The sequence below is a fragment of the Pleuronectes platessa genome, chromosome 16, assembly GCF_947347685.1.
Source record: "Pleuronectes platessa chromosome 16, fPlePla1.1, whole genome shotgun sequence".
Taxonomy (NCBI): Eukaryota; Metazoa; Chordata; class Actinopteri; order Pleuronectiformes; family Pleuronectidae; genus Pleuronectes; species Pleuronectes platessa.
In genome coordinates, this window is record NC_070641.1 from 11,698,723 (window position 1) to 11,726,086 (window position 27,364).

The 27,364-nt window shown below is 41.2% G+C and overlaps 5 protein-coding genes across 9 annotated transcripts; 3 read left to right on the top strand and 2 right to left on the bottom strand.

The window, feature by feature from the left end:
- Nucleotides 1-190: 190 nt before the first annotated feature.
- Nucleotides 191-9,326, top strand: snx8a (sorting nexin 8a). 3 transcript variants are annotated; one of them, XM_053444295.1, is made up of 13 exons: nt 191-344; nt 1,222-1,349; nt 1,985-2,114; nt 2,906-3,096; nt 3,298-3,418; nt 4,972-5,108; nt 5,213-5,293; nt 5,376-5,536; nt 5,694-5,823; nt 5,920-5,988; nt 6,723-6,872; nt 7,266-7,415; nt 8,231-9,326. In XM_053444295.1, the coding sequence occupies exons 1-13, from the start codon at nt 308-310 to the stop codon at nt 8,309-8,311; spliced, it is 1,566 nt and encodes a 521-aa protein (XP_053300270.1). In that variant the 5' UTR covers nt 191-307; the 3' UTR covers nt 8,312-9,326. The 3 variants fall into 3 exon arrangements, with proteins under 3 accessions (XP_053300270.1, XP_053300271.1, XP_053300272.1); XM_053444296.1 differs by having other exon boundaries at nt 303-344; nt 1,244-1,349; XM_053444297.1 differs by lacking the exon at nt 191-344 and adding an exon at nt 645-652.
- nudt1 (nudix (nucleoside diphosphate linked moiety X)-type motif 1) lies at nt 9,240-23,231 on the bottom strand. 3 transcript variants are annotated; one of them, XM_053444300.1, is made up of 4 exons: nt 23,070-23,231; nt 13,174-13,337; nt 10,825-10,970; nt 9,240-10,175 (listed from the first exon to the last, which is right to left on the bottom strand). In XM_053444300.1, the coding sequence occupies exons 2-4, from the start codon at nt 13,323-13,325 to the stop codon at nt 10,003-10,005; spliced, it is 471 nt and encodes a 156-aa protein (XP_053300275.1). In that variant the 5' UTR covers nt 13,326-13,337; nt 23,070-23,231; the 3' UTR covers nt 9,240-10,002. The 3 variants fall into 3 exon arrangements, with proteins under 3 accessions (XP_053300275.1, XP_053300274.1, XP_053300276.1); XM_053444299.1 differs by lacking the exon at nt 23,070-23,231 and adding an exon at nt 13,414-13,606; XM_053444301.1 differs by lacking the exon at nt 23,070-23,231 and adding an exon at nt 13,494-13,600.
- On the top strand, nt 14,389-16,487 carry LOC128459198 (rRNA methyltransferase 2, mitochondrial-like). Its single transcript, XM_053444303.1, has one exon. The coding sequence runs from the start codon at nt 14,430-14,432 to the stop codon at nt 14,775-14,777; it is 348 nt and encodes a 115-aa protein (XP_053300278.1). The 5' UTR covers nt 14,389-14,429; the 3' UTR covers nt 14,778-16,487.
- On the bottom strand, nt 18,922-23,075 carry LOC128459197 (oxidized purine nucleoside triphosphate hydrolase). Its single transcript, XM_053444302.1, has 3 exons — nt 22,750-23,075; nt 20,537-20,682; nt 18,922-19,330 (listed from the first exon to the last, which is right to left on the bottom strand). The coding sequence occupies exons 1-3, from the start codon at nt 22,899-22,901 to the stop codon at nt 19,158-19,160; spliced, it is 471 nt and encodes a 156-aa protein (XP_053300277.1). The 5' UTR covers nt 22,902-23,075; the 3' UTR covers nt 18,922-19,157.
- mrm2 (mitochondrial rRNA methyltransferase 2) lies at nt 23,196-27,257 on the top strand. The gene is made up of 3 exons (XM_053444298.1): nt 23,196-23,230; nt 23,451-24,298; nt 26,047-27,257. Exons 2-3 carry the CDS (start codon nt 24,010-24,012, stop codon nt 26,475-26,477), a joined length of 720 nt encoding a protein of 239 aa, XP_053300273.1. The 5' UTR covers nt 23,196-23,230; nt 23,451-24,009; the 3' UTR covers nt 26,478-27,257.
- Nucleotides 27,258-27,364: the final 107 nt, after the last annotated feature.

Genomic DNA, 27,364 nt, shown 5'->3' on the forward strand with positions numbered 1-27,364 from the left:
GTGTAAAAAAAACAAAACTATGAATAATAAGACGATGTGGGTTCAGTTCAGTGATTAATTATGGGCTTTTATTTTGTAAAAAAAATCTTTATCATTATTATTATGATCCTTATTGTCCGTATTATTATAATTATTATTAGGCTTGCGCACCAGACAAAGCACAAAGCTTAAGAGATCTGCATGTGAGCGTCAGTTTATATAAACTTGGACTTCAACCAGCGCTCACTACAACTTTAAGAAATAAGTTACTTGCGTTTTTGTTTTTTCTTTGCTCCAGGAAATCACATGGAGGTGCTCTCGCGCTCACATGACACGGGGAGCCATGGCAGGGGAGATCAATGAAGGTACAGTGAGTAAAACGCGTCCTCTCACTCTTTCTAACGCAGGGTATTGCGCGTCGCTCGTGTTTTGGTTCGTGGGGTTGTTGTTACAGTGCCGGGAAACCGAGAAATGTGGATTTAGACGCGTTCATCACGTGGACGCGTGTGTTCGACGTGACATGACGAACGGGAACTTTTGGGTACACGAAGATCGGAATTAAGTGGGTCCATCGTTGAAGCGTTCGCGACTCGTTGAAGTAATCTTAAATGGCCTCGTTATGTTTTCCTTACAGAGGCAGCCGTGGATAATACGGTTAAACGTCATAACAGAGGTTTGAAAGGTTTATGGGCGATTTCATGTTTTTTTTTCTACTTGCCACGTGAAACCTGTCAACTGGTTCCCTCGGCACAGAGGCAGCACAACACCACGCCTGCACACACATGTATTATATTCATCTTAGACACTAGTGTGGAACCCTGTTGTCATGTTCTGAACCTGTAATCCTGTAATACTGATGTTCGAGCAAAACTCTAGAATACTGGGACACTCAATAATTGTTGCAATATCATTTTCATCAATATGCAATATCATTTTTATATGTCCAATAGTGAGGAAGTGTAACACACCCATGGTTCCTAAGATGTATGCAAATAATGACGATTTTAAAAGCACAACCTTCACCTACAGATCAAAACGAAGTCCTAGACCCAACAGACACAATAATTGGACATTTATTTTGATAATCCAAAGTATTGAGCCGTGTAAATTTTTTTTATCATCGAACTGTTTGGCCATAATGCTCAGCACTAGTTGGGATGATAAAAAGTCACGTGATATATATAAAACGATTAGATCTACTGTATAAAAGGTGGGGGGATGATTGGGCTGCTCCTCTTCTAGGCTCTGTTCCTGCCTACTACAGGGAGGTGTATGAGGCCATCCGCTGCAGGACGGACGAGAGGGTTCAGGTCGAAGTTTTCCAGCGGCTGCTCCAGAGGACCGAACTCTCCAGGGCTGTTTTAGGCCAAGTGAGTTGTTCAGTCTCATAACAAGCTTAAAAGTTTAGAATTATAAGTGCAACGGTAGTTTGGATAGAGAATCACTTTCTACTTCTTATCCTTTAGCTGACATGTGCCTGATATAACTTGTATAACATATACAGACATTGAATTTCCATAATGGGGGTGAATCCCAATCATCCCATCCACCTTCTTCTCTCTATAGCAGGTTATTCCTGTTTCGAGCCAGGGGAGCTTATCTATGTTGATTCGTATACATTCATTAATGAAGGTATCCCTGCTCAAATATTTGTTGGATTCTGATAAGGCAGGGTTTTGAGTTACCATTAGGCAATTCAGTGTAGATAAGGTAGATAAAGGAAGCTGGTACCAGACTGTTGAACACGAGTTAATGTCACAACACACAGATGTGACAGAAATTGGTCAGATCATGTGTCAGGGCATGTGTCTGTGGTATAGTTCAGATACACTTCGCGGTTCACTGGAATTTCCCTTTTCCTGACCTTCCAGCGTATCACCCATCCTTTGTGTCTAGCAAGCAGTTTTGTTGCTTCGAGGAATGCAACCCGCAGTTAAATTCTGTTTTTCGGACTGAATAACGGTAGGGGCGACCTTCTGGGTCACGCTGTCTTTGTCTTACTCAGATTGCAGAGCATGTGGACTCCTCGGACGGATCCCTGAGCAAGCTGTCCCTCTATAAAGCGCTCGCGTTGATTGCGCTCGCTCAGCAAGGGAAGCAGCCAAGCCCCAAACTCTTGGAAAACTGCATACAAGGTAAGAGACAGTGTGAGAGCAGGGCAGTTAAGGTTTGGCTTAATGAGTAGCTTGGTAATGCTCGTCGGCCTCTACTTATACAGTCATCGTAAAGGGCTATAACCACCTGTTGTGTTTATATATATATATTGCATGATGTGGCAAAAGCTATAAAGCAGCACAGGGGCCTTTGACCGAATTTAGATACATTTTAGTTTAAATTTCCAACCCTGACTTCAGTGTCTTTCACAGCAAAAGAACAGCAATTTGGTTTAATTCACCTTCATTTGTTTTCTTTTGTTTTGGTAGCAATCTTTTGTTTTGGTAGCAATCTTTTGTTTTGGTAGCAAAGCCTTAGCTATGTTTAAGTGTTGCATTCTTTCACAAGGCCCACAGTGGGAAGATGATAGGGGGGGGGTTATGGTTTTCATAGAGGTAGCCATTATGCGGGCTTGACGTAGATCCATTCCCAACCTTCTGTGATTATTTAAGGCCCACTCTGTTATTTCAGGTGTGGCGACCACAGCAGCTTGCTGCGTGCCACTTCCTTAACAGGTTTTCTGCATTTGTCGCAGTGCATTTCATTCAATTCACGACTCTCTTGGAATGTACAGGAAGGGATAAACAACAGAGCACACGCACAGGGCCGGCCAGAGGCAAATAGAGTCAGGCACGTTTTGTGTCGAACAGAGAAACGTGGTTTTAACAGCAGCATTCCTCCCGATTGGGAAATTCGCTTTTTCATCCAACATGTGTTGATTTCATCATGAAAAACATATGTTAGAAGTTGCTCCCTGTCGTGCACCGGACAGAGTTACCAAAACCTCAGCTCGGGGAGCCGAAGGACCTGAGCGCCCTGAGGATGCAGCCAGCTCAGGAGGACGTGCTGATGATGTCCCACACGCTGGACAAGCTGCTGGTCAGAGACACGGTGCAGGTGGAGCTCATACCAGAGAAGAAGGGCCTGTTCCTCAAACACGTGGAGTACCAGGTCACCAGCAAGGCAAGGCATCCAATAACAACTACTTGCCCTTCCTTTGACGACACTGATTATGATATTGCTTTTTTAAACTTTTTGCACCAGCTCTTTTCTTCTCATTTAAATTGAGATTCTCGATTATGCTTGGATTAAATTGAATCGTAGGAACAACAACTGCCACAGAGATAATTGTCTTTCTTTCTTTCTCTGATTCTTGTTTTTCAGCGTTATAAAATATCCGTTTACCGACGCTATAGTGATTTTGACGTCTTCCACGAGGTTCTGATTCAGAGATTTCCGTACAGAGTGGTGCCAGCGCTGCCACCTAAAAGGATGTTAAAGGGAGGTACGTTTCTCCGCCTGAAGCTCCGACATCTGCACAATCACTGATGCATTTCTCTGGCCCTGCATTCACTTCATCTATGGGATCATTTCTATGCTTCATTTACTGAAAGGTCAGTTCAGACCATGTAAATATCCAGGGGGGATTTTGGTAGCTTTTTTGGTGGATGATAGGAATTCAATTTCTACTTGTTTCATCAACGCCATTGCCTGAAAGAAACAAGGAAAGCTGTAATGCATAAAATGAGCCGATTTTCACTTGACACATTTAAAAATATCCCAGCCCACCAGTTGAGCTCTTTCTCTTTCATCCCACTGAGTGATATGGGAAGCCGTAGATCTACTTCAGGTTCTGTGTACTGTTTGTGATTTCATATTTTTCTTCCGAGATAAGTGCAGATTAATTTGCGGTCCTCAGGAAGATTCTGGTACCTGAAAAAGAGGTCCCCTATGAATTAGCAATAAACTTATGTAACAGCTTTAATAAGTATTAAAAGAAACATTAAAGAAAAAGAAGACACATTTTTGAAATGTTTGTTGCTTCCTTGTCAAAACTTTACTTAACATTTATATTTACTGCTGTGGAGTGGTACATGCTCGTGGAACAGCAGGGACATACCACGGCAACTCTGAAACACGAGTGGCACCTTACCTGTATGACAGTGTGCAGCAGTAAATGTCGTTGATATCAGAATGATAAGCCATTCACAATACATTGCTATTAGAGCCTGAATTATGTGGCCAATTACGATACTGCTATTTTGGCCAATATGTTTACATTTTGACAATGAGAATTCCTAAGGTTTTGTTATTTAACCCTTATGACAAAGATATGTTATTGAGGTTTGATATTAAACAGTTCAACCATAAACTTGATCAAAAGTAACTAAATATAAAAAGAAAACAAAGGAAAAGATATAGCACTTGATCGTAAACTATGAAGATATGAACATAAATGCACATCTTTCCTGCACCGTTACCTCAGCAAAGGAGGTTGTGTTTTCACCACAATCCCTTGGTTTCCACGGAACTGGGTAGAAGAATGCCTCATGGGTCAGCAAATAATCCATTACATTTTGGTGCCGATCTCTTTCTTTAACATTTCGTGCATTTTTCAAAAGTTGTCCTATTTTGATTCAAGGAGGTTGTCGAAAATGTATCAGGGATATTTAGGGAACTGAACTGCAGCTTGATTGAATTTAAAGGGACTGTCTCTTACCTCTAATGGTCGCAATCTAATTTATTTCTGTAAAATAAAGTGAAACGACATGTCTGTAAACGTCTCAAATTGGCTCAACTGGTAATCAATCATGCTCTGGTAGATGGTATATCTTAATAAGCAGCAACCTATATCAATTAGAATATGTACTGGGATGTGATGATAAGTTATATATGACAGTGGAAGAAACCACAAGCCAATAAGATCACAGCACGGCAAAAACCAGCAGTGCAATACCAAACAGAACACACCCATTATTTTATCTCAGCGTCAAGTGTTGTTGTGTTACACATCTTCTCTTCCTCATGTTTTTGTATTCTCTTGTCGTCGGCCCACAGTGCTGACCTCCGTCTCTGAGCGGGAGTTCATCGAGGGGAGGAGACGCGCTCTCGGCAGATTCATCAACTTGGTGGCTCGGCATCCTGTCTTCTCAGAGGATGAGCGGGTCAAGACCTTCCTCACCTTCAGTGGCTCTGTAGGTTCTTTTGTTTGCTTATTTTGCACAATAAGCTAATTGAAATGCCTCCTGTTCTTACTGCTCAATGTCTTTTCATCCCTTGCCCCGCTCTTCCCATCCAGGATGTTCAGACAAAGCTGCGCGATGCCTACAAGAGAACGGGTGATGAGTTCATGACCAATAAAGTTGCGACCCTGGCAAAGGTTTGTCACGCCTGTACTTTGAAAAGAAAATAGTTTTGCACAGTTTCCCCCCCAAAAGAACATTTTGTTATTTGCCCTGTAGGAATATCTTCCCGCTGACATCCAGGCTCAGTTCTCAACAAGCAGGGAGCTGATTAGAAATATCCACAACAGCTTCCACAAGCTGCGGGACAGAGCTGAGAAAATGGCAGAGCGCTCAAAGGAGAACGCCACTGATCTACTCATGTTTGGCAGAGAACTCAGGTATTTCCTAATCCTCCGTATGAAGTTAAAGTCGCTCTCTGGCATGCAGAGTAGTTGGACTGAGAAAACAAAATGTTGATATTCAATAATCCTGCGCTTGGCAGCTTGGACGCAACAGTATTTCATCCTGTCCCTGTAATAATGCTGTTTCCTGCAGCACACTGGGCTCAGACGCTTCGCCTCTTCCCTCCTTGGCCTCCTCAAAGAGCACGTGGGGGACGCTGCGTCAGGCACTGAAGAGTCTCTCCGTGGAGTTCGCTGTTCTGTCTGACAAAGCTGCTCAGCAGGTAAAACCCTCGGATCTACATCCTCACCACCTGCCCTGCTGCTGCGTGTCCAAACATGGCACCGGGTAATACATGTTGTTTTGCTCATGTCCTCAGGGCAGCCGGGAAGAGGATGATGTTGTGGAAAAACTGAATCTTTTCCTGGATTTGCTGCAGTCATACAGAGTGAGTCCATTTCGTTTTCTTTTGCTGTGCTCATTTTGAGTTTCTCTCAAGGGTTCCCTAGCCTTTCATGGCAGGAGTTTGTACGAGTCTAGAGTTCATAACAACAGGAACATGTCCATAGCATTGAGGAGAGGGGTGGTGCCTCAGTAGAGTTTGCACATTCGGCTGCACAAATCACATATTTTTGTTTACAGCTCCTCAACGCAGGCACCTGCCCTTATCACCTAAAGCTCTCTGAGCTCATCTTTATAAGTTGACTTTTTCGTCGGCATCTTCTACGTGTACGACTCCTCTCTTTCATCCTGAGATATTTGTATATCTGTGTCCATTGTTAATTCGAAAATCAATGCACCCACTATGGACATTGTACTAGGGATGTGACAGGAAAAGTTCTTGTCCAAAGTAACTGACCAGGATATTTGCGTTCTCACATACAGCCCTTCTGGAAAATGACAGGAAAATATCTGCGAGTTCAGTGCATGTCTGAAAGCAGAATTGAAAATCCATCTTCTGTCAGAGGCATTAGAAGGAGCTGTGAAGTTGACATAAATCAAGTCAATCTCACTTGGAAATGTAGTTTTACTTATGGATCAGATGTAAAGGGAAGCTCAACAAAATCATTTGTCTGTCATGTTTTTTTCATCTCCTCGCCTGTTAGGTATGACTGTCTGTTGTGACATTTTGCCCCTTGGAGGCAGATAAGAAATGTCTATGTGCCCTGTGTTTTTCTCTAGGATCTCTGTGAGCGCCATGAGAAAGGTGTGCTCCACGAGCACCAGAGGGCTCTGCACAAGTACGGCATGATGAAGAGGCAGATGATGAGCGCCACCGTTCAGCCTAAGGAGCAGGCGTCGGTGGAGCAGCTGGAATCACGGATCATTCAGGTGATCAGTCCCTTTCAGTTTCACACGTCTCGGCGCTCAGGCTGCTGCCGAACTCCATGTATTCTGTTTCAACTCCTTTGCTTCGAGAAATAAGGTGCTGCATTGGTCTGTTGCTGACTCACCTTAAATAACACTGTCAGGTCATACCATGTGTGGTGTAGCATAGCAACCCTGGGGGGGTTTCACAGACAGAACGCCACTGCAGCTAGCATGTCATAAAACACCTTGTAGTAATAATATAGTAATAAACATGCTTTTCTGCATAATCCTAAAATAATCATTATCCCATATTACTCTTAAAGTATGTGTTTATATATTTTTTTGTTTTCAGATTTTTATCATTATTTGAGTGGTTACAATTTCATAATGTATTTTGTTTTACTCTGCGTACAGCAAGAAAACGCCATTCAGACCATGGAGCTGCGCAACTACTTCTCTCTGTTCTGCCTTCATCAAGAGACGCAGCTTATCTTCACCTACCTTCCCATCACGTCCCACATTCTCGGGGCTTTTGTTAACTCCCAGGTCCAAGGACACAGAGAGGTGAGTGGGCACGTCTGGAAATAATCGCTTCTTCTTCAGAGCCTCGCCTGCATCGACGCGGCGCCGCCAGAGGAGGGTCGAAGCGGTTACGAGACAGGCTTCTAAAGTCCAACAAAAGAACTAATAGGAGTTGAGTTGGTTCACATTTCACAGGATCCAGTGAATCCTCCTCCTGTACTTTCACCTGTTATGAAATCAAACAAGTCTCACAGGGAATGACTTTATGTCAGCAGTTTTTTCACTCAGACTCCAACAGGGCAAACATTGAAGATATATTTTCTGCACTTTTTTTCTTATCAAGTTAGTAAACCTGCAAACACTAAATAATATTTAATTGTAGAAATTTAGAGTCTGTTTGTAGGTTGGTACGTCCGCCAGTCCCACTCTTGTGAACACGATATCTCATGAACACCTTGAGGGGATTTCTTCAAATTTGGTACAAATGTTCAGATCAAAGGTCAAGGTCACTGTGACCTCACAAAACAAGTTTTTGGAGAGTTTAAAGTTTGTGAATGCATTATCTCAAGAACGTCTCGAGAAAATCCTTTTCAAATTTCCACATACTCTTAACTGCTGGGATTTGGGTGGTCAAAGGTCAAGGTTGTGGTTGCTTTATAAAACATGTTTTGCCTTTGAACATGATATCTCAAGTCTGCCTTGTGGGAATTTCTTCATATTTGACCAGCTCAGTGGTCAAAGGTCATAGTGACCCCCTGTGACTCTGGGAACAAAATGTACGCAGACAATAACTCCACTGGTTTGCGGAGGCATTCAACTGTAGGGAGGTGATTCTTGTTTTCCCTTTTTTTTCCCAGATGGGAGAGGTGTGGAATGAACTCCAGCCGAAGCTCGGATGTCTCTTTGGTGCTAATAACGGATTGAAAAGCTCCAGCTGAGCCCTGAGCGAGCTGCGAAAGACAAACACTGCTGCTGATGAGGACGAGAAACTGGAGAATAACTCGCTCTGTGAGCTAAAGCAAACACGAGTCATGCACAGCTGTATTTCCTCCTCACTAAATCCTCTATAACACAGTATACATTCCATTCAGTGAGGGGAAATCTCAAACATATCACCTTTAACTCGACAGTGCTACTCACTTTTCTTTTGTGCCTGATGCGGATACGTTGTCTATGTCAAAATCGACTTCTACAACTAAATCCAACAATGTGTTATTATAAAACTCCTGATAAAGCACCTATAAAGATGTTATACACTCAGAGGGTTGAGAAACATTTAGGGACAGAAAGTTGTTCTTTATTAAATGATGGGATTATTTTCAATCTCTCTTCATGAAGTTCCTGGTTTTACTTACTTAACAACTTTGGACCGATGTGTTTTCGAGACTGTTTAGTTTATCGGGATGTTTACCGGCATACTTTATATTTTTATGAACAAGTGTGCCATTTCTTAATGTTTACTTACATGTGGTCTTGACTTTCTTTGCTTTAACTGTTTGTAAAACTCACTTTTGATTTCATAAGCTATTTTTTTCTTTTTAAAGCCTGAACTCAATTATAGGATATTACAAAGGGCAGGGATTTAAGTTTCATTGATCAAAACTATGACACTAGTGGCAGCGTTATGTGAGTAATTACACTATAAAGAAACAAATTTACTACAAAGATAAATGTTATGAATTTACTTAAAATACGCATCTGTGAAATAAATCATGAAGCTGATTTCTTACACAGGACCAATTCAAAACTTCCATAATTAACCACTGAATCGTTAATAAATGTTTGGTCCATAAACGAGGACTGTTGGTCACAGTTGCAGATACATTTTTTAATGCGATTGAGGAAAAGCACAATCTGGATATTGAGTGTGTCTGCACTGTTTATTGGAACATTATATATTTACAAAGAAATAAAAAAAGAAATCTAAAGTCAAAGGGACATTTTTGACGTTAACACCAGATGATTTTATCTTTGCCCTGAACTGACTGTGTGGAAATGAAAGGTGCCGATATGCAAATCAGAAAAAGTGCACATAGTTATCAACAGGTATTTTATAAAGAAAAAATGAAATGTTTGGGTTTTTGGAAACAGAAATCGCATTGGGAATCAAATGATCTTGCACAGAAAGGAAACCCAATAAAATTATCACTGTAAATATTGTAAATATTCTATCAAAGAAAAAAAAAAGAACTTGCTGAATGATGTTAAACCGAATATCCTGAAAAATAAAATGACAGAATTGAAAAAATCTCTCGTTGCACTGATGCTGTGATTTTGTTTCACCTCCACCAAGGAAGTGTGTTTTCTGCCCTGTCTGTTGGTTTGCTTGTTTGTCAGCAGAATCCAAATGTAAATCCAGATCTAGTGGATTTAAATGGGGCTTCCTTAGAGGACTGTGGCCTTGGTGGAGGTATACACAGATATGAATACATGATAGAATAATGAACAGATATGTAAACACTACATCTTCAGCTTAAACCGTTTTTGAAAGTAGTCAGGAACGTGTTCTTCCGACAAACGGAGTGAACAAGAACATTCAACAGTTAGATATCTTCAGTGTTTGATATCTACAGCTAATTATGTTTTGGTCCGTCTCATATACAGTTTCATCACCGGCCATATTATCATCTCAGACCTCGTCCACCTCTTCCAGCGTGTGGCTGAGGATCACGTCGTGGCCCTGGAACTTAAAGTATCCGACAAACTTCTTCTTCTGCAGCAACAGAGGGAACCACATGATGTCATCAGCCCACATTTCACTGAAGGGAATTTGATCACAGTCGAACCACTGAGGCCTCATCTCTAAAAAAAACACGAGAAAAAAGGGAACAATTAGTCAACCTCACTTTATCATCTGGAGTTCATCACTTGTGACGAATCTCGCATGCTGCCCAAGGCTCATCAGAAAGCATCACATGTTATATTAGAACTGAAAATATCTCAATATATAGCTGATAGACATTCACTATTAATTAAGGTATACAAAAAACGTTATAACCAACTATTACAGTGAGAATGACAAATAGTTTATATGATCCCATAATTAATAGACAATTTGGTTTTTTATCGTTGCCATAGATTTCTTTACTAAAAACGTATTTTCCAAATAAGCCTCTTTTTTCCTACACTCATTTGTGTCACAAAAAAGGACTTTTGGTATCACGTCCAGGGCACTAATAGAAAACGTGGGCTGGCTTATCAAACTTATTCTCTCGCCCAGAGTCTTCAAACCTTGAACTTCCTTCAACTCCTAACAAGCTTTTTTCCTCCTTATCTCTTCCCCCCGCCGGCTGTTTGAACTGCCTGTCCCTGCAGACTCTTTGGTCCACTGCTGATTTCTGCTGTTTGATCTACAAACAACGCCCCAATTGAATTTGACACACAGGATCGATGCAGTGTTCCTGCAGCTATCTCCCCCCCCACAGCCCGCACGCTGCGGTGGAAATCGTACCGTCGGACTCTGTCGGGTCTCCGTTGAAAGCATCCGCCCTGAAAACGTGGACGTCCAGCAGCTGCGGTTCTCCGACGAACTCAAACTTTATGTTTCCGACCTTCTGGAGAGCGTCCACTGTGAGCCCACTTTCTTCTTGCAGTTCCCTGACAATGAAAACATCAAATACTGTTTGGATTGTGTGCATTTAAAAAAGAAAGGAGCTCATAGCACATTTCAAAACACACTCAAAGCAGGCAGAGAGGATACATTGTTTGGATCTGTGCTTCCCAGTGAAAGGCCAACACAGGCAGAAAATCGTTTTTCTATTGACTCCACTTCTTCCCCAGATGAGGATAGGGAGAAGTGGTTTGCTGCTCCAGAAGCTCGAGTGCAGTGGATCTTTAAGTTTTGTGAGGTAATTTTACCACTTTGTTTATTCCCCCCCCCCCCATAAAAATTGGAGTCAAAATAAAAATTCGCAATAATCAAACATCTGTCTGGATGGTGTATTCTCCTGCTCATCCGATATGGATTTCTTGTGGCCAATGCTGACACCTAATAGGAGGTAACAAAAATTGCAATTATTCCCAAGATGTTGTTTTCAAACTCGTTCGTAACTTGTTGCAAAAATCTCTTTTGTACATTGTCATTCTCTTGCTTAAGTTATAAAACACTGGAGTGGAACAAAGCTCCCAAGATTTGACTCTTATATTTCAGAGCCCTGTTTTGATTTATGTGCAGCTGAGTTGAGAAACTCTGGTTAAACCAATTCTGTCCTAATGTTTTCTGTTTGTCCTTGATTTAAAATTGATCATCATATCAAACTAACCGTCAACACGGCAGTCACAACATGAAGAATATTTATTGACAGGATGAGACGTTTATTGAGCAGATTTTCCAGATATCTCGAGATGCTGATTAATTTATCGTTCTAATAAAATTGCCACGAACCAGGTCTGTTTTTCACGTCTGAGAGAGAACAGCTCAGGAACGGGTCTGTTCGCCTTCAGCACTTCCTTCCTTTGCCTTTGGAGCTAATTTCCTGCTGATGATTGACAACACATTGAAACAAAGTGCATCAACATTTTTCAAGTTTCCACTTACTATACACAACTCTGCTGGAACATAAAAGATAAGCACTGCTTGAAAGGCAAACAGTAAGATCTTTTTTTTATCTTGTATAATTTTATACTAATGCATAAAAACAGATTGTGAAATAAATGATATTTTCTTCAAGAGATTTTGCAGGCCAGAGGAAAACTTAAACATTATTAGGCTTTTTTCAGTTTCTGTTTTTTCCATTTTAGGAGGATGTTTTCTATTGCTCTTGTTCCTTGTTTTCTTAATTCTTTATTAGTCCCACAATGGGGACATGTGTTGTGTAACAGCAGCAATACAAACAGAAACAAAATATTAAAATAGGAAAAATACAAACAAAAGGAAAACGAAAATGGGCATGATATATACATGAGAATATGAAAGATGTAGAATTATAAAAAGAATATGTATTTAGTGGCTGTTGATCTCTGTGTCTTCCTGCATCACACCAATCGATCAGATGATAGATTATTGTCATTGTCGGTTAATCTGCTAATTGGTTTGCTGTTTGATTAATAAATCAAAAGTTTGGTCTATGAACCATAAATGAAAAAGATGTCATCAATACAATGAGCTGGAGATGAGGTCTAGAGAGATGTCTTGATTTGTTTGGACAAAAATCCCAAACTCCCCTTATATTCAGTTTAAAATTAGATATGACATAAGAAGGCATGCAATACTTTCATTAAATAAACAGGAATCAGATCACAGCTTGACTTTTATAATTAATTGTCCCTGGAAAATTATTCAATCATTTAATAAATAATAAAATCAGCTGCTGTTATAATCATTTGTGACCAATCAAATTGATAAAGCGCCGGATTGTTACAGCTCTCCCCCTCACACCTCTTCTACTTAAAGGGATAGTTCAACCAAAAATTTAAATTCACTCGTAAACAGTGCTACAGCCAAAGCCAGTACGATTGAAGTAACTGGTGAACAATTCTTGCCGGCATACTGCTTGTTAACATTGAAGATGTGGTTACTATTGACATCAATTCTATTGGGATTTGGCTGTAACGCTGTTTACCCCTGAAACTCCAAAAAGGAGTTTCATCTGCATGGAGGTGAGTAGATAATGAGTGAGTTTTCATATTTGGGTGAACTGTCCCTTCATCCTAATTCTTGCTCATCAAACTGAATACCCTCAGTATTTCCCAGACAATCCCCCTGGTGGCGAATTTAAGCATCGCACCGCTCGGGCAGTTTCCTCCGAGGTGACAGCTTCACATTACTTCACGTGCAGATTCATTCAGGGGAGGCGTGTACCTCCTCGCGGCCTCTTCGATGCCCTCTCCGGGCTGAACTTTGCCCCCGAAGCCGTTCCACTTCCCTACCCCGAAGCCCCTCTTCTTCATGCCCAGCAGCACCCGGCCGGGCTGCACCACCAGCACCAGGGTCAGCAGCTTGGGGCTCAACATCGCACCGCGTGTCTGAGGGGGAAACGTAAACACAACATGAATACAACTTGACGCAACGTTAGCTGCAGGCCGAACGACTTTAACGTACCGGGCTGCGTGGTGTCAAGGGAAGAGACGCGTGAAACAAACACAGGATAAATATTTATATGTGAGTAGAAGTTGTCTAACATCAGTTCACGTTGCACGACTCCCGCGTTCAGCCCTATGGTACCGCCCCACGGTAGTCCTCACATTACGCACTGCTACGTCAGCACGTGGATCGGTCTGCAGGAGGTAGGACCCATATGGTAGGACCATCCTATGTTTTAGAGATCAGGTAAGTGTGTCACCGTGAGATATGTTCGACTAGAAACGGCGGCGGGTAATGTACCGACCTGCATTTCCATTCAAACCACCCACATAATCTCACTTTACACATCTGTTGATTGAAAATGATTCAAGACGTGATTCTTCTTCTTCTTTGCCTTCTTCTTCTTCTTTAACTATCATAATCGTTAATTACAATAAAAAACAACAACAACAACAACAATGATATTCATTTTTATAAAGAATCGTTATCATTATATTGACAATACAATTTATGGCCTTAAAAGTAGCAACATAAAGGAAGGATAAAAACAGCAGGTAATTATTAACAAAAAAGAAAATAGGACAGGAATTTATAAGATGTTGCTGATTTCCATTGAAGGAATTGACATTGTTCAGCAGTACAGTTCAAAGAGACACATCAACATTGTACATGTTACAATGCCTTTTCTATAAAGATAACACAATTTGAATGTCCTCTATTGAGATTGAAATCAATAGCATAAGAGTGGCGTTTATACCCTAACTTATATGCAGGGTATTACAGAAAAGTAAATAAACGTCATGAAGAATTTGATCCTTTATTTATTTTGTTACGATTGATCCAAATAGAAAAAGTCATGCAGGGGACTTTATGACAATAGTAAAGCAAACAGGTAGGAACTGATGTTGTCCTGTTGTAGCCCGGTGACTTTATAGGTAGTACACATATCTTTCCTCTCGACCAATGGGCGAGTGGTAGTTGCACGCAGGCGCACTGGAACCCCGTGGTCCACATGACCTCTCCCAGTCACAACAATGTGGAGCGTGTGTCTGCTGAGGAGAAGTTTCCACTCGAGTCTGAGGCTCATGAAGCAGCAGAAAGGTAGAAGCGCGGCCGAGCAGCGCTGGTTGACCCGGCAGCTCAAAGACCCGTATGTCAAAGCCTCTCACAAGCTGAACTTCCGCTGCAGAAGCGCCTTCAAGCTGCTGGAGATAGACGACAAGTTCCGGCTGCTGCAGCCCGGAGACTCCGTGGTGGACTGCGGGGCTGCGCCCGGAGCCTGGAGCCAGGTGGTCGTCCAGAGGGTCAGCTCAGCCGGGACAGGTGAGAGGGCAGTCGGGGAGATGTTCATGGATCAACACCAGACATGGTTTCATGATTAAGCTCTGGAAACCTGTTGTTTATTTATGTATTCATCAGAATCAGAATCAGTATTCTTTTATTTGCCAAGTATATTTGCACATACAGGAAATTGCCTTGGTGTGGTTGGTGCACTGTACAGCCGTAGCCAAAAGTTTTGAGAAGGGCACAAATCTAAATAAGTCTGATGCCTCAGTTTTTATGATGGCAATTTACATATACTCCAGAATGTTATGAAGAGTGATCAGATGAATTGCAATTAATTGCAAAGTTCCTCTTTGCCATGAAAATTTACTTTATTTCCAAAAAAACATTTCCACTGCATTTCAGCCCTGCCACAAAAGGACCAGCTGACATCATGTCAGTGATTCTCTTGTTAACACAGGGAAGAGAGTTGACCTGGACAAGTCTGGAGATCACTCTGACATGCTGATTACGACAGAATTGCAGACTGGAAGCTTTAAACTGTGGGTGGTGCTTGGAATCACTGTTCTTCCTCTGTTAACCATGGTTATCTGCAAGGAAACACGTGCAGTCTTCATTATTTTTGCACAAAAAGGGCTTCACAGGCAAGGATATTGCTGCTAGTAAGATTGCACCTAAATCTACCATTTATTGGATCATCAAGAACTTCAAGGATAGAGGTTCAATTGTTGTGAAAAAGGCTTCAGGGCGTCCAAGAGAGTCCAGCAAGTGCCAGGACCGTCTCCTTAAGTTGATTTAGCTGCAGGATCAGGGCACCACTAGTGCAGAGGTTGCTCAGGAATGACAGCAGGCAGGTGTGAGTGCATCTGCACGCCCAGTGAGGCGAAGACTTTTGGAGGATGGCCTGGTGTCAAGAAGGGCAGCAAGGAAGCCACTTCTCTCCAGGAAAAACATCAGGGACAGACTGATATTCTGCCAAAGGTACAGGGATTGGACTGCTGAGGACTGGGTTAAAGTCATTTTCTCTGATGAATCCCCTTTCAGATTGTTTTGGGTATCTTGACGAAAGCTTGTCCGGAGAAGAAAAGGTGAGCGTTACCATCAGTCCTCTGTCTTGCCAACAGTAAAGCATCCTGAGACCAATCATGTGTGGGGTTGCTTCTCAGCCAAGGGAGTGGGCTCACTCACAATTTTGCCTAAGAACACCGCCATGAATAAAGAATGGTACCAAAACATCCTCTGAGAGCAACTTCTCTCAACCATCCAAGAACAGTTTGGTGACAAGCAATGCCTTTTCCAGCATGATGGAGCACCTTGCCATAAGGTAAAAGTGATAACTAAGTGTCTCGGGGAACAAAACATCAACATTTTGGGTCCATGGCCAGGAAACGCCCCAGACCTTAATCCCATTGAGAATGTGTGGTCAATCCTCAAGAGGCGGGTGGACAAACAAAAACCCACAAATTCTGACAAACTCCAAGCATTGATAATGCAAGAATGAGCTGCCATCAGTCAGGATGTGGCCCAGAAGTTAATTGACAGCATGCAAGGGTGAATTGCAGAGGTCTTGAAAAAGAAGGGTCAACACTGCAAATATTGACTCTTTGCATGAACTCAATGTAATTGTCAATACAATATTTTGACACTTATGAAATGCCTGTAATTATACTTCAGTATACCATAGTAACATCTGACAAAAAGATCTAAAAACACTGAAGCAACACGCTTTCTGAAAACCAATACTTGTCATTCTCAAAACTTTTGGCCACGGCTTTACATAAAACAACAATATTGAACAACAATATTGAACAACAATACAGTGCCTTGCATAAGTATTCACCCCCTTTGGACTTTTCTACATTTTGTCATGGTATAACCACAGATTAAAATTTATTTCATCATGAGTTTATGTAATGGACCAACACAAAATAGTGCATCATTTGGAAGTGGGGGGAAATATTACATGGATTTCACAATTATTTACAAATAAAAATCTGAAAAGTGTTGAGTGCATATGTATTCACCCCCTTTACTGTGAAACCCCTAACAAAGATCTGGTGCAACCAATTGCATTCACAAGTCACATTTGCAAGTCACATAATTAGTAAATAGGGTCCACCTGTCTGCAATTTAATCTCAGTATAAATACACCTGTTCTGTGACGGACTCAGAGTTTGTTGGAGATCATTACTGAACAAACAGCATCATGAAGACCAAGGAGCTCACCAAACAGGTCAGGGATAAAGTTGTGGAGAAATATGAAGCAGGGTTAGGTTATAACAAAATATCCAGAGCTTTGAACATCTCTCTGAGCACCATAAAATCCATCATAAGAAAATGGAAAGAATATGGCACAACCGCAAACCTACCAAGAGGAGGCCGTCCACCCAAACTGAAGAGTCGGACAAGGAGAAAATTAATCAGAGAAGCAACCAGGAGGCCCATGGTTACTCTGGAGGAGTTGCAGAGATCCACAGCTGAGGTGGGAGAATCTGTCCACAGGACAACTATTAGTCGTCTACTCCACAAATCTGGCCTTTATGGAAGAGTGGCAAGAAGAAAGCCATTGTTGAAAGGGATCCATAAAAAATCCCGTTTGGAGTTTGCCAGAAGCCATGTGGGAGACACAGCAAACATGTGGAAGAAGGTGCTCTGGTCAGATGAGACCAAAATTGAACTTTTTGGCCTCAATGCAAAACGCTATGTGTGGCGAAAACCCAACACTGCCCATCACCCTGAGCACACCATCCCAACAGTGAAACATGGTGGTGGTAGCATCATGCTGTGGGGATGCTTCTCTTCAGCAGGTACAGGGAAACTGGTCAGAATAGAGGGAAAGATGGATGGAGCCAAATACAGGGAAATCCTTGAAGAAAATCTCATGCAGTCTGCAAAAGACTTGAGACTGGGGCGGAGGTTCATCTTCCAGCAGGACAATGACCCTAAACATACAGCCAGAGCTACAAAGGAATGGTTTGGATTAAAGAATGTTAATGTTTTAAAATGGCCCAGTCAAAGCCCAGACCTCAATCCAATAGAGAATCTATGGCAAGACTTGAAGATTGCGGTTCACAGACGGTCTCCATCCAATCTGACTGAGCTTCATCTTTTTTGCCAAGAAGAATGGACAAACCTTTCCATCTCTAGATGTGCAAAGCTGGTAGAGACATTCCCCAAAAGACTTGCAGCTGTAATTGCAGCGAAAGGGGGTTCTACCAAGTATTGACACAGGGGGGTGAATACTTATGCACCCAACAGATGTCAACTTTTTTGTTCTCATTATTGTTTGTGTCACAATAAAATTTATTTTGCACCTCCAAAGTACTATGCATGTTTTGTTGATCAAACGGGAAAAAGTTTATTTAAGTCTATTTGAATTCCAGTTAGTAACAGTACATAATGGGAAAAAGTTCAAGGGGGGTGAATACTTATGCAAGGCACTGTATATACAGTAAGAGTTATGGGCACGTGGAACTGATGAAAAAACTGTTCAGGTGATGTTTTATTCTATGTGGATCTAATTGGTCTTGCCTTGTTTAGGTCTATTCTACCCTATTCCTAATTCCAAATTAGAAAAGTCAAGACATTTTACTGGCTGTAGTCACGCGAGGAGGAAATACACAATCCTGGAGGAAGTACTTGGCAGAATAACAAAAACATCAAACAATTACTTTGTCCTGAATTTATTAATTGACTAAGATAAAACCCTGAGATACTGTCAGACCCGAAAATGTATGGACTACAATTACTATATTTTTGATTCAGCACCTCAGTGTGAATTACATTTCTTTATTTTGTATGAATTTTGTTTGTTTACTTCACCATCTGTTCACCCTGCTATAATCATATTTTATAATATATGTATGCAACATATATTTTATTAACAGTTTGGGATCAGTGATATTTCCACAGTTTAAAATGTTCAAGCAGTTTGTATTAGTGATGTTGTGTGTCAGCTTAATCTTGAAATTAAAAAACTGTTCTGCAGTTAACTGATGGATTAGTCCCTGAACAAGACAGTTGAATAAACCAAGCGTGATTATTTCCTGACCTTGTGTGGATTATTTAAAACAAATCAATGTTATAGTAGATACAAATCTGGCTTATTGCTAAGTAGGTTTACACATACATGGAATTTTACCGTGGTGTGTTTGTGCAATTATAAATATAGAAAATATATAAAATAAGGAAGTACTATAGGCAAATAAATAATATACTATAAGCGGGAGGGATTTTGTAAAATGTGCATTTATTATTATTTAATTATTTGATATGAATACATGATAGAATAATAACAGATGTGTAAACATGGAATCTTCAGTTTAAACAGTTTTTGAAAGTAGTAAGGAACTTGTTTCCTCCCACAAACGAAGTGAACAAGAACATTCTACAGATGAATATCTTCAGTGCTTGATATCTACAGCTGATCATTTTTGGTCCGACTCATAAACAGTGTCACCACCGGCCACATTATCATCTCAGACCTCGTCCACCTCTTCCAGTGTGTGGCTGAGGATCACCTCGTGGCCCTGGAACTTAAAGTATCCGACAAACTTCTTCTTCTGCAGCAACAGAGGGTACCACATGATGTCATCCGCCCACATTTCACTGAAGGGAATTTGATCACAATCGAACCACTGAGGCCTCATCTCTAAAAACAAAACAAAAAACAAGAGAAAAAAACTAAAAAGGGAACAATTAGTCAACCTCACTTTATCATCTGGAGTTCATCACTTGTGACGCACCTCACATACTGTCCAGGGCACAACAGAAAGCATGTTACATTAGAACAGGGGTGTCCAAACTTTTTATTCCAAGGGCCACATACAGAAAAAAATACGAAGGTCTGGGCCACTCACGCCGCCATGCCCCCCTGCCCCCCTGCCCCCCTGCCCCCCTGCCCTTGAGCGTAGTGTTGACAGTGCGCCTCAATAGCGTCACTCAGGGCAGGGGGGCGTGGCAGCGTTCTGAGGGACAGCTGTGGCAGGTCAGGGGTGAGTTGGGCGCTACCTAGTGTCTAAACAGAGAAGTGCAATACAGTGGGCCATAGTCCATTACGTTACATTTCATTTAGCTTTCGCTTTTATCCAAAGCGACTTACAATAAGTGCATTCAAGGGTACCCGAGGGTACAAACCCAGAAAAACAATAATCAGGAAAGTACAATTTCTTCAAAAATAAAGCAAAACTACAAGGTGCTATAAGTAAGTTCCATTTAAGTGCTACTAAATTGTTAGTTTAAAAACAAATGTAATTTTAAATCTACTTTTTTATTGATGCGGGCCAATTTAAAATGGATGGCGGGCAGCAGATGGCCCGTGTGCCGTCGCTTGGACACCCCTGCATTAGAACAAAAAAAAATCACTAACGCTGATAGTCATTCATATATTAATTAAGGTATAAAGATTTTTTATAACCTATTACACTGAGAATTTCAACAAGTTTATATGATCCCATAATTAATAGACAATTTACTTTTAGTCTTCACCACAAAGTTATTTCTTCAAATTAGCCTCTTTTTTTCCTACACTCATTTGTGTCACAAAAAAGGACTTTTGGTATCACGTACAGGGCACTAATAGAAAACGTGGGCTGGCTTATCAAACTTATTCTCTTGCCCAGAGTCTTCAAACCTTGAACTTCCTTCAACTCCTAACAAGCTTTTTTCCTCCTTATCTCTTCCCCCCCGCCGGCTGTTTGAACTGCCTGTCCCTGCAGACTCTTTGGTCCACTGCTGATTTCTGCTGTTTGATCTACAAACAACGCCCCAATTGAATTTGACACACAGGATCGATGCAGTGTTCCTGCAGCAATCTCCCCCCCCCCCCACAGCCCGCACGCTGCGGTGGAAATCGTACCGTCGGACTCTGTCGGGTCTCCGTTGAAAGCATCCGCCCTGAAAACGTGGACGTCCAGCAGCTGCTTTTCTCCGACGGTCTCATACTTTATGTTTCCGACCTTCTGGAGAGCGTCCACTGTGAGCCCACTTTCTTCTTGCAGTTCCCTGACAATGAAAACATCAAATACTGTTTTGATTGTGCACATTTTAAAAAAAGAAGCTCATAGCACATTTAAAGCACACACTTAAAGCAGGCAGAGAGGATCAATTGTTTGGATCTGTGCTTCCCAGTGAAAGGCCAACACAGGCAGAAAATCGTTTTTCTATTGGCTCAACTTCTTCCCCAGATGGGGATAGGGAGAAGTGGTTTGCTGCTCCAAAAGCTCGAGTGCAGTGGATCTTTAAGTTTTGTGAGGTAATTTTACCACTTTGTTTATCCCCCCCCTTATAAAAATTGGAGTCAAAATAAAACTTCGCAATAATCAAACATCTGCCGGGATGGTGTATTCTCCCGCTCAACCGATATGGATTTCTTGTGGCCAATGCTGACACCTAATAGGAGGTAACAACAATTGCAATTATTCCCAAGATGTTGTTTTCAAACTCTCATAACAGAGAAATGTAACTTGTTGCAAAAAGCTCTTTTGTACATTGTCATTATATTGCTGAAGTAATAAAACACTGGAGTGGAACAAAGCTCCCAAGATTTGACTCTTATATCTCAGAGCCCTGTTTTGATTTATGTGCAGCTGAGTTGAGAAACTCTGGTTAAACCAATTCTGTCCTAATGTTTTCTGTTTGTCCTTGATTTAAAATTGATCATCATATCAAACTAACCGTCAACACGGCAGTCACAACATGAAGAATATTTATTGACAGGATGAGACGCTTATTGAGCAGATTTTCCAGATTTTACTCGTGCTTTTGTTCCAAAGTGTAAAAATACAATCTCGAGAAACTGATTAATTTATCGTTCTAATAAAATTGCCACGAACCAGGTCTGTTTTTCACGTCTGAGAGAGAACAGCTCAGGAAAGGGGTCTGTTCGCCTTCAGCACTTCCTTCCTTTGCCTTTGGAGCTAATTTCCTGCTGATGATTGACAACACATTGAAACAAAGTGCATCAACATTTTTCAACTTTCCACTTACTATACTCGCCTCTGCTGGAACATAAAGAATATGCACTTCTTGATTTGAAAGGCAAACGGGCAGATTTTTTATCTTGTATAATTTTATAGTTTTATACTAATCCATAAAAACAGATTGTGAAATTAATTATATTTCCTTCAAGAGATATTACAGGCCAGAGGAAAACTTAAATATTATTAGTTTTTTTCAGTTTCCGTTTTTCAATTTTAGGAGGATATTATCTATTGCTTTTATTTCTTGTTTTCTTAATTCTTTATTGTCCCACAATGAGGACATTGGTGCATTACAGCACCAATACAAACACAAGCAAATATAAAAAATACAAACAAAAGGAAAAAATAAAATGGGCATGATATAAACATGAGAATATGAAAGATGTAGAAATAGAAAAATAATAAATATTTAGTGGGTGTTGATCTCTGTCTCTTCCTGCATTACACCAAACTGTCCGATGAAGGATTATTGTCAGTCGGTTAATCTGCTAATTGGTTTACTGTTTGATTAATATATCAAAAGTTCGGTCTATGAACCATAAACGAAAAAGATGTCATCAATACAATGAGCTGGAGATGAGGTCTAGAGAGAAATCCCAAACTTCCCTGGTATTCAGTTTAAAATTAGATATGACATAAGGCATGAAATCCTCATTTAATAAGCTGGAATCAGATAACAGCTTGACTTTTTTCATTAATTGTGCATGAAAAATGATTCAAATATTAAATTGATTATAAAGTCAGCTGCTGTTATAATCATTTGTGACCAATCAAATTGATAAAGTGCCGGATGGTTCCAGCTCTCATCTCCAAGATCTCCATATTGCTCGTTAACGTTTGAAGACGTGGTCAATGTTTACTTCAATTGTATTGGGATTTGGCTGTAACGCTGCTTACCCCCGCTCCATCTGCATGGTGGTGAATTTTCATATTTTCATCCCAGTTCTTGTTCATCAAACTGAAAACCCTCAGTGTTTCCCAGACAATCCCCCTGGTGGCGAATTTTAGCATCGCACCGCTCGGGCAGTTTCCTCCGAGGTGACAGCTTCACATTACTTCACGTGCAGATTCATTCAGGGGAGGCGTGTACCTCCTCGCGGCCTCTTCGATGCCCTCTCCGGGCTGAACTTTGCCCCCGAAGCCGTTCCACTTCCCGACCCCGAAGCCCCTCTTCTTCATGCCCAGCAGCACCCGGCCGGGCTGCACCACCAGCACCAGGGTCAGCAGCTTGGGGCTCAACATCGCACCGCGTATCGCACCGCGTGTCGTAAACACAACGTGAAAACAACTTTAAGCAACGTTAGCTGCAGGCCGAACGACTTTAACGTACCGGGCTGCGTGGTGTCAAGGGAAGAGACGCGTAAAACAAACACAGGACAAATATTTCTACTTGAGTAGAAGTTGTCTAACATCAGTTCACGTTGCACGACTTCCGCGTTCAGCCCCCTGGTGCCCACGGACGTCCTCACATAACGCACTGCAACGTCAGCACGTTGATCGGTCTAAAGGCCGATATTATTTCGAGACTTCGGACTGCAGGAGGTAGGAGCATCCTATGTTTTAGAGATCAGGTAAGTGTGTCACCGTGAGATATGTTCGACTAGAAACTGCGGCGGGTAATGTACCGACCTGCATTTCCATTCAAACCACCCACATAATCTCACTTAACACATCTGTTGATTGAAAATGATTCAAGACGTGATTCTTCTTCTTCTTTGCCTTCTTCTTTTTTAACTATACTAATCGTTAATTACAATAAACAACAACAAAAATGATATTCATTTTTATAAGGAATCTTTATCATTATATTTACAATACATTTTATGGTCATAAAAGCAGCAACACACAGGAAGGATAAAAATAACAGGTAATTATTAACAAAAAACAAAATAGGATAGGAATTTATAGGATGTTGCTAATTTCCATTGAAGGAATTGACATTGTTCAGCAGTACTGTTCAAAGAGGCACATCAACATTGTACATGTTACAATGCCTTTTCTATAAAGATAACACAATTTGAATGTCCCCTATTGAGATTGAAATCAATAGCATAAGAGTGGCGTTTATACCCTAACTTATATGCAGGGTATTACAGAAAAGTAAATAAACGTCATGAAGAATTTGGTCCTTTATTTATTTTGTTACGATTGATCCAAATAGAAAAAGTCATGCAGGGTACTTTATGACAATAGTAAAGCAAACAGGTAGGAACTGATGTTTCCATCGTATTGTAGCACGGTGACTTTATAGGTAGCACACACATCTCTCCTCTTGACCAATGGGCGAGTGGTAGTTGCACGCAGGCGCAGTGGGACGCCGTGGTCCACATGACCTCTCCCAGTCACAACAATGTGGAGCGTGTGTCTGCTGAGGAGAAGTTTCCACTCGAGTCTGAGGCTCATGAAGCAGCAGAAAGGTAGAAGCGCGGCCGAGCAGCGCTGGATGACCCGGCAGCTCAAAGACCCGTATGTCAAAGCCTCTCACAAGCTGAACTTCCGCTGCAGAAGCGCCTTCAAGCTGCTGGAGATGGACGACAAGTTCCGGCTGCTGCAGCCCGGAGACTCCGTGGTGGACTGCGGGGCTGCGCCCGGAGCCTGGAGCCAGGTGGTCGTCCAGAGGGTCAACTCAGACGGGACAGGTGAGAGGGCAGCCGGGAAATGTTCATGGTTCAACACCAGACATGGCTTCATGATTAAGCTCTGGAAACCTGTTGTTTATTTATGTATTCATCAGAATCAGAATTATTGTATTTGCCAAGTATATTTGCACCTTAGAGGAAATTGCCTTGGTGTGGCTGGTGTACTGCACATAAAACAACAATATAACACAACAATATTGAACAACAATATATACAGTAAGAGAGTTATGGGAACGTGCGGTGCAAAGGTGCAGAGATTGGTGATAGTACCATTAATATATAAATCATAAATTATGTGCGGGGGGGGGGGGGGGGGAGGAGTCAGTGTGATGCAGGGGGCTTGTTCAGGTGATGTTTTATTCTATGTGGATCTAATTGGTCTGGCCTTGTTTAGGTCTATTCTACCCTATTCCTAATTCAAAATTAGAAAAGTCAAGACATTTTACTGGCTGTAGTCACGCGAGGAGGAAATACACAATCCTGGAGGAAGTACTTGGCAGAATAACAAAAACATCAAACAATTACTTTGTCCTGAAGTTATTAATCGACTAAGATAAAAGCCTGAGATACTGTAAGACCCGAAAACGTATGGACTACAATTACTATATTTTTGATTCAGCACCTCAGTGTGAATTACATTTCTTTATTTTGAATGAATTTTGTTTGTTTACATCACCATCTGTTCACCCTGCTATAATCATATTTTATAATATATGTATGCAACATATATTTTATTAACAGTTTGGGATCAGTGATATTTCCAGAGTTTAAAATGTTCAAGCAATTTGTATTAGTGATGTTGTGTGTCAGCTTAATCTTGAAATTAAAAAACTGTTCTGCAGTTAACTGATGGATTAGTCCCTGAACAAGACTTGAATTAACCAAGTGTGATTATTTCCTGACCTTGTATGGATTATTTAAAACAAATCAATGTTATAGTAGATACAAATCTGGCTTATTGCTAAGTAGGTTTACACATACATGGAATTTTACCGTGGTGTGTTTGTGCAATTATAAATATATAAAATATATAAAATAAGGAAGTACTATAGGCAAATAAATAATATGCTATAAGCGGGAGGGATTTTGCAAAATGTACATTTATTATTATTTGTAGAGTGTCTAAGTGTCACAGTCATACACAGGGACTTCAGTGCAGTTCGGTTAAAGGGTCCCAGGCCTTATTGATGATGCCAGCAGCAGCCTGTTTCATAGATTTCATTTAGAGTTGCAGTCTCCTGAGTTCCTGACATAATGCAATAGTTTTATATTGTTGTGTAGATGATGCCACAAGTTTTCTCTCTGTGTTGCATTTTCTTCCTAGGTGACATAAATCATGTAACTTCTAAATGGATATTTTTAAAGCTGACTGATTTAGTTTTTGAATTTGTGTTTCCATGTCTTATTTAGTTTCAGTTTTCTTTCATTATGGCATAAGCATTTATATTCAATTATCAGTTATCTTGTTTCCTTAAGGTAGTGTCAGTAAAATCTCTTTATAATTAGATTACTATTGGATGTTTTTGGATGATTTAAATCTGCAGCATATCTAAACAGACGAGCTTTGAACATTGAGGTGCAAGAAGTGAAAGAATTGAGTCTCACTGGTAGATTTCAGTGTCTTTTAGTTTAGTTCCAGTACCTGTTACCACACTGGTGGCTCAGCCTGTCGTATCTAAAACACAGTGGAAGTAAAACACAAACGCGTTCAACAAAAAAAATCTGATAAATATTTGATTTCATCCTAGATCCAGAGTTACCTTGTGGTACCGTTATCGGTATTGACCTGATCAACATACCTTCTCTGGACGGTGCACACTTCCTGTCCAGTCACGATGTCACGGAGCCCTCCACACACAACAAGCTGCAGGAGCTGCTCCCCAGGGGCCGAGCCCACGTCATCCTGAGCGACATGGCGCCAAACGCCTGTGGTTTCCGAGAGATGGACCACGAGAGACTCATCATGATTTGTTTGTCTCTGACAGACTTGGCTGAGAAGATCCTCCAGCCGGGGGGCTCTCTGCTTTGTAAATACTGGGACGGGATCCTCGCTCAAAGACTTCAAGACAAGCTCCTGAGTGTGTTTGGGAGCGTTCGGTCTTTAAAGCCAAACGCCAGCAGAAAGGACTCGGCTGAGAGATATTTCCTCGCTAGGATGTACAGAAAGCCAGTGAAGTGAGGACATCTGTCTTTTTTTTCCTTTTGAACTCAAACATCTGGTCAATGTATATGTTCTGTTGAGTTTCACCGAAGTGCCCACTGTGTTTTCTGAACGAGGAGAAGCACTTCATAGCTATGATCAAAAGGTGGCACTGTTGAGGCATCAGTGAGGCTCTCTGCTGCCTCACTTGCTCCTGGTGCTGATTTTTACCACAGCAAACTTAACACAGTAGCATCAGTGAATCAGTAATATGGGAACCTATGCAAGAATCATCAGTTTGATCATCCTCGAGAGCCCAATGCTGCAGTTTCTCTGAAGTTTATTGTTTGCCCCACAGTGTTCGCTCTGCACACTGGCTTTGCTGTTTGCTCTGTTCCAGAAAGTCATTTGCAGGAAGTGCCTGTGCTGCCAGCCGTGTAGAAATATGTAATCGTTCTCTCATTGAGAGTTTATGAAGGGAATACTTAATGCATCAGAGTCACATACAGTGTGATTAATGGGGAGTGGGGTGATGCCGCAGCTTGGCACGCTGCAAGCGTCGTTGAGCCCCCACAGAGAGGATGGGGCCAGTTCCTCAAAAACATGTTAAGGCTAGTCAAGAGATCCTCTTATAAGATTCTTCTTTAAATCACTGCACTGACCATAAAACTATTTATTTAATTTATTCCTGAGTTCATAACCACTGGGGATAAATAACAAATTATGATTAACCCTAACCCATTTTAAAAGTCTTATTTTTGATGTCAAATTAAAGTTTATGGAGATTTAAAATAAAGACCTTGCTGATATAACACTGTTTATGGTCTCATGTACATAATTGTTCCCCTTTGTTTCTCCCAGTGATCAGGGGTCTGACATGACATGCATTTGTAGTCTTACTGGGCCCTCCTCCCCTATTTTTGTAT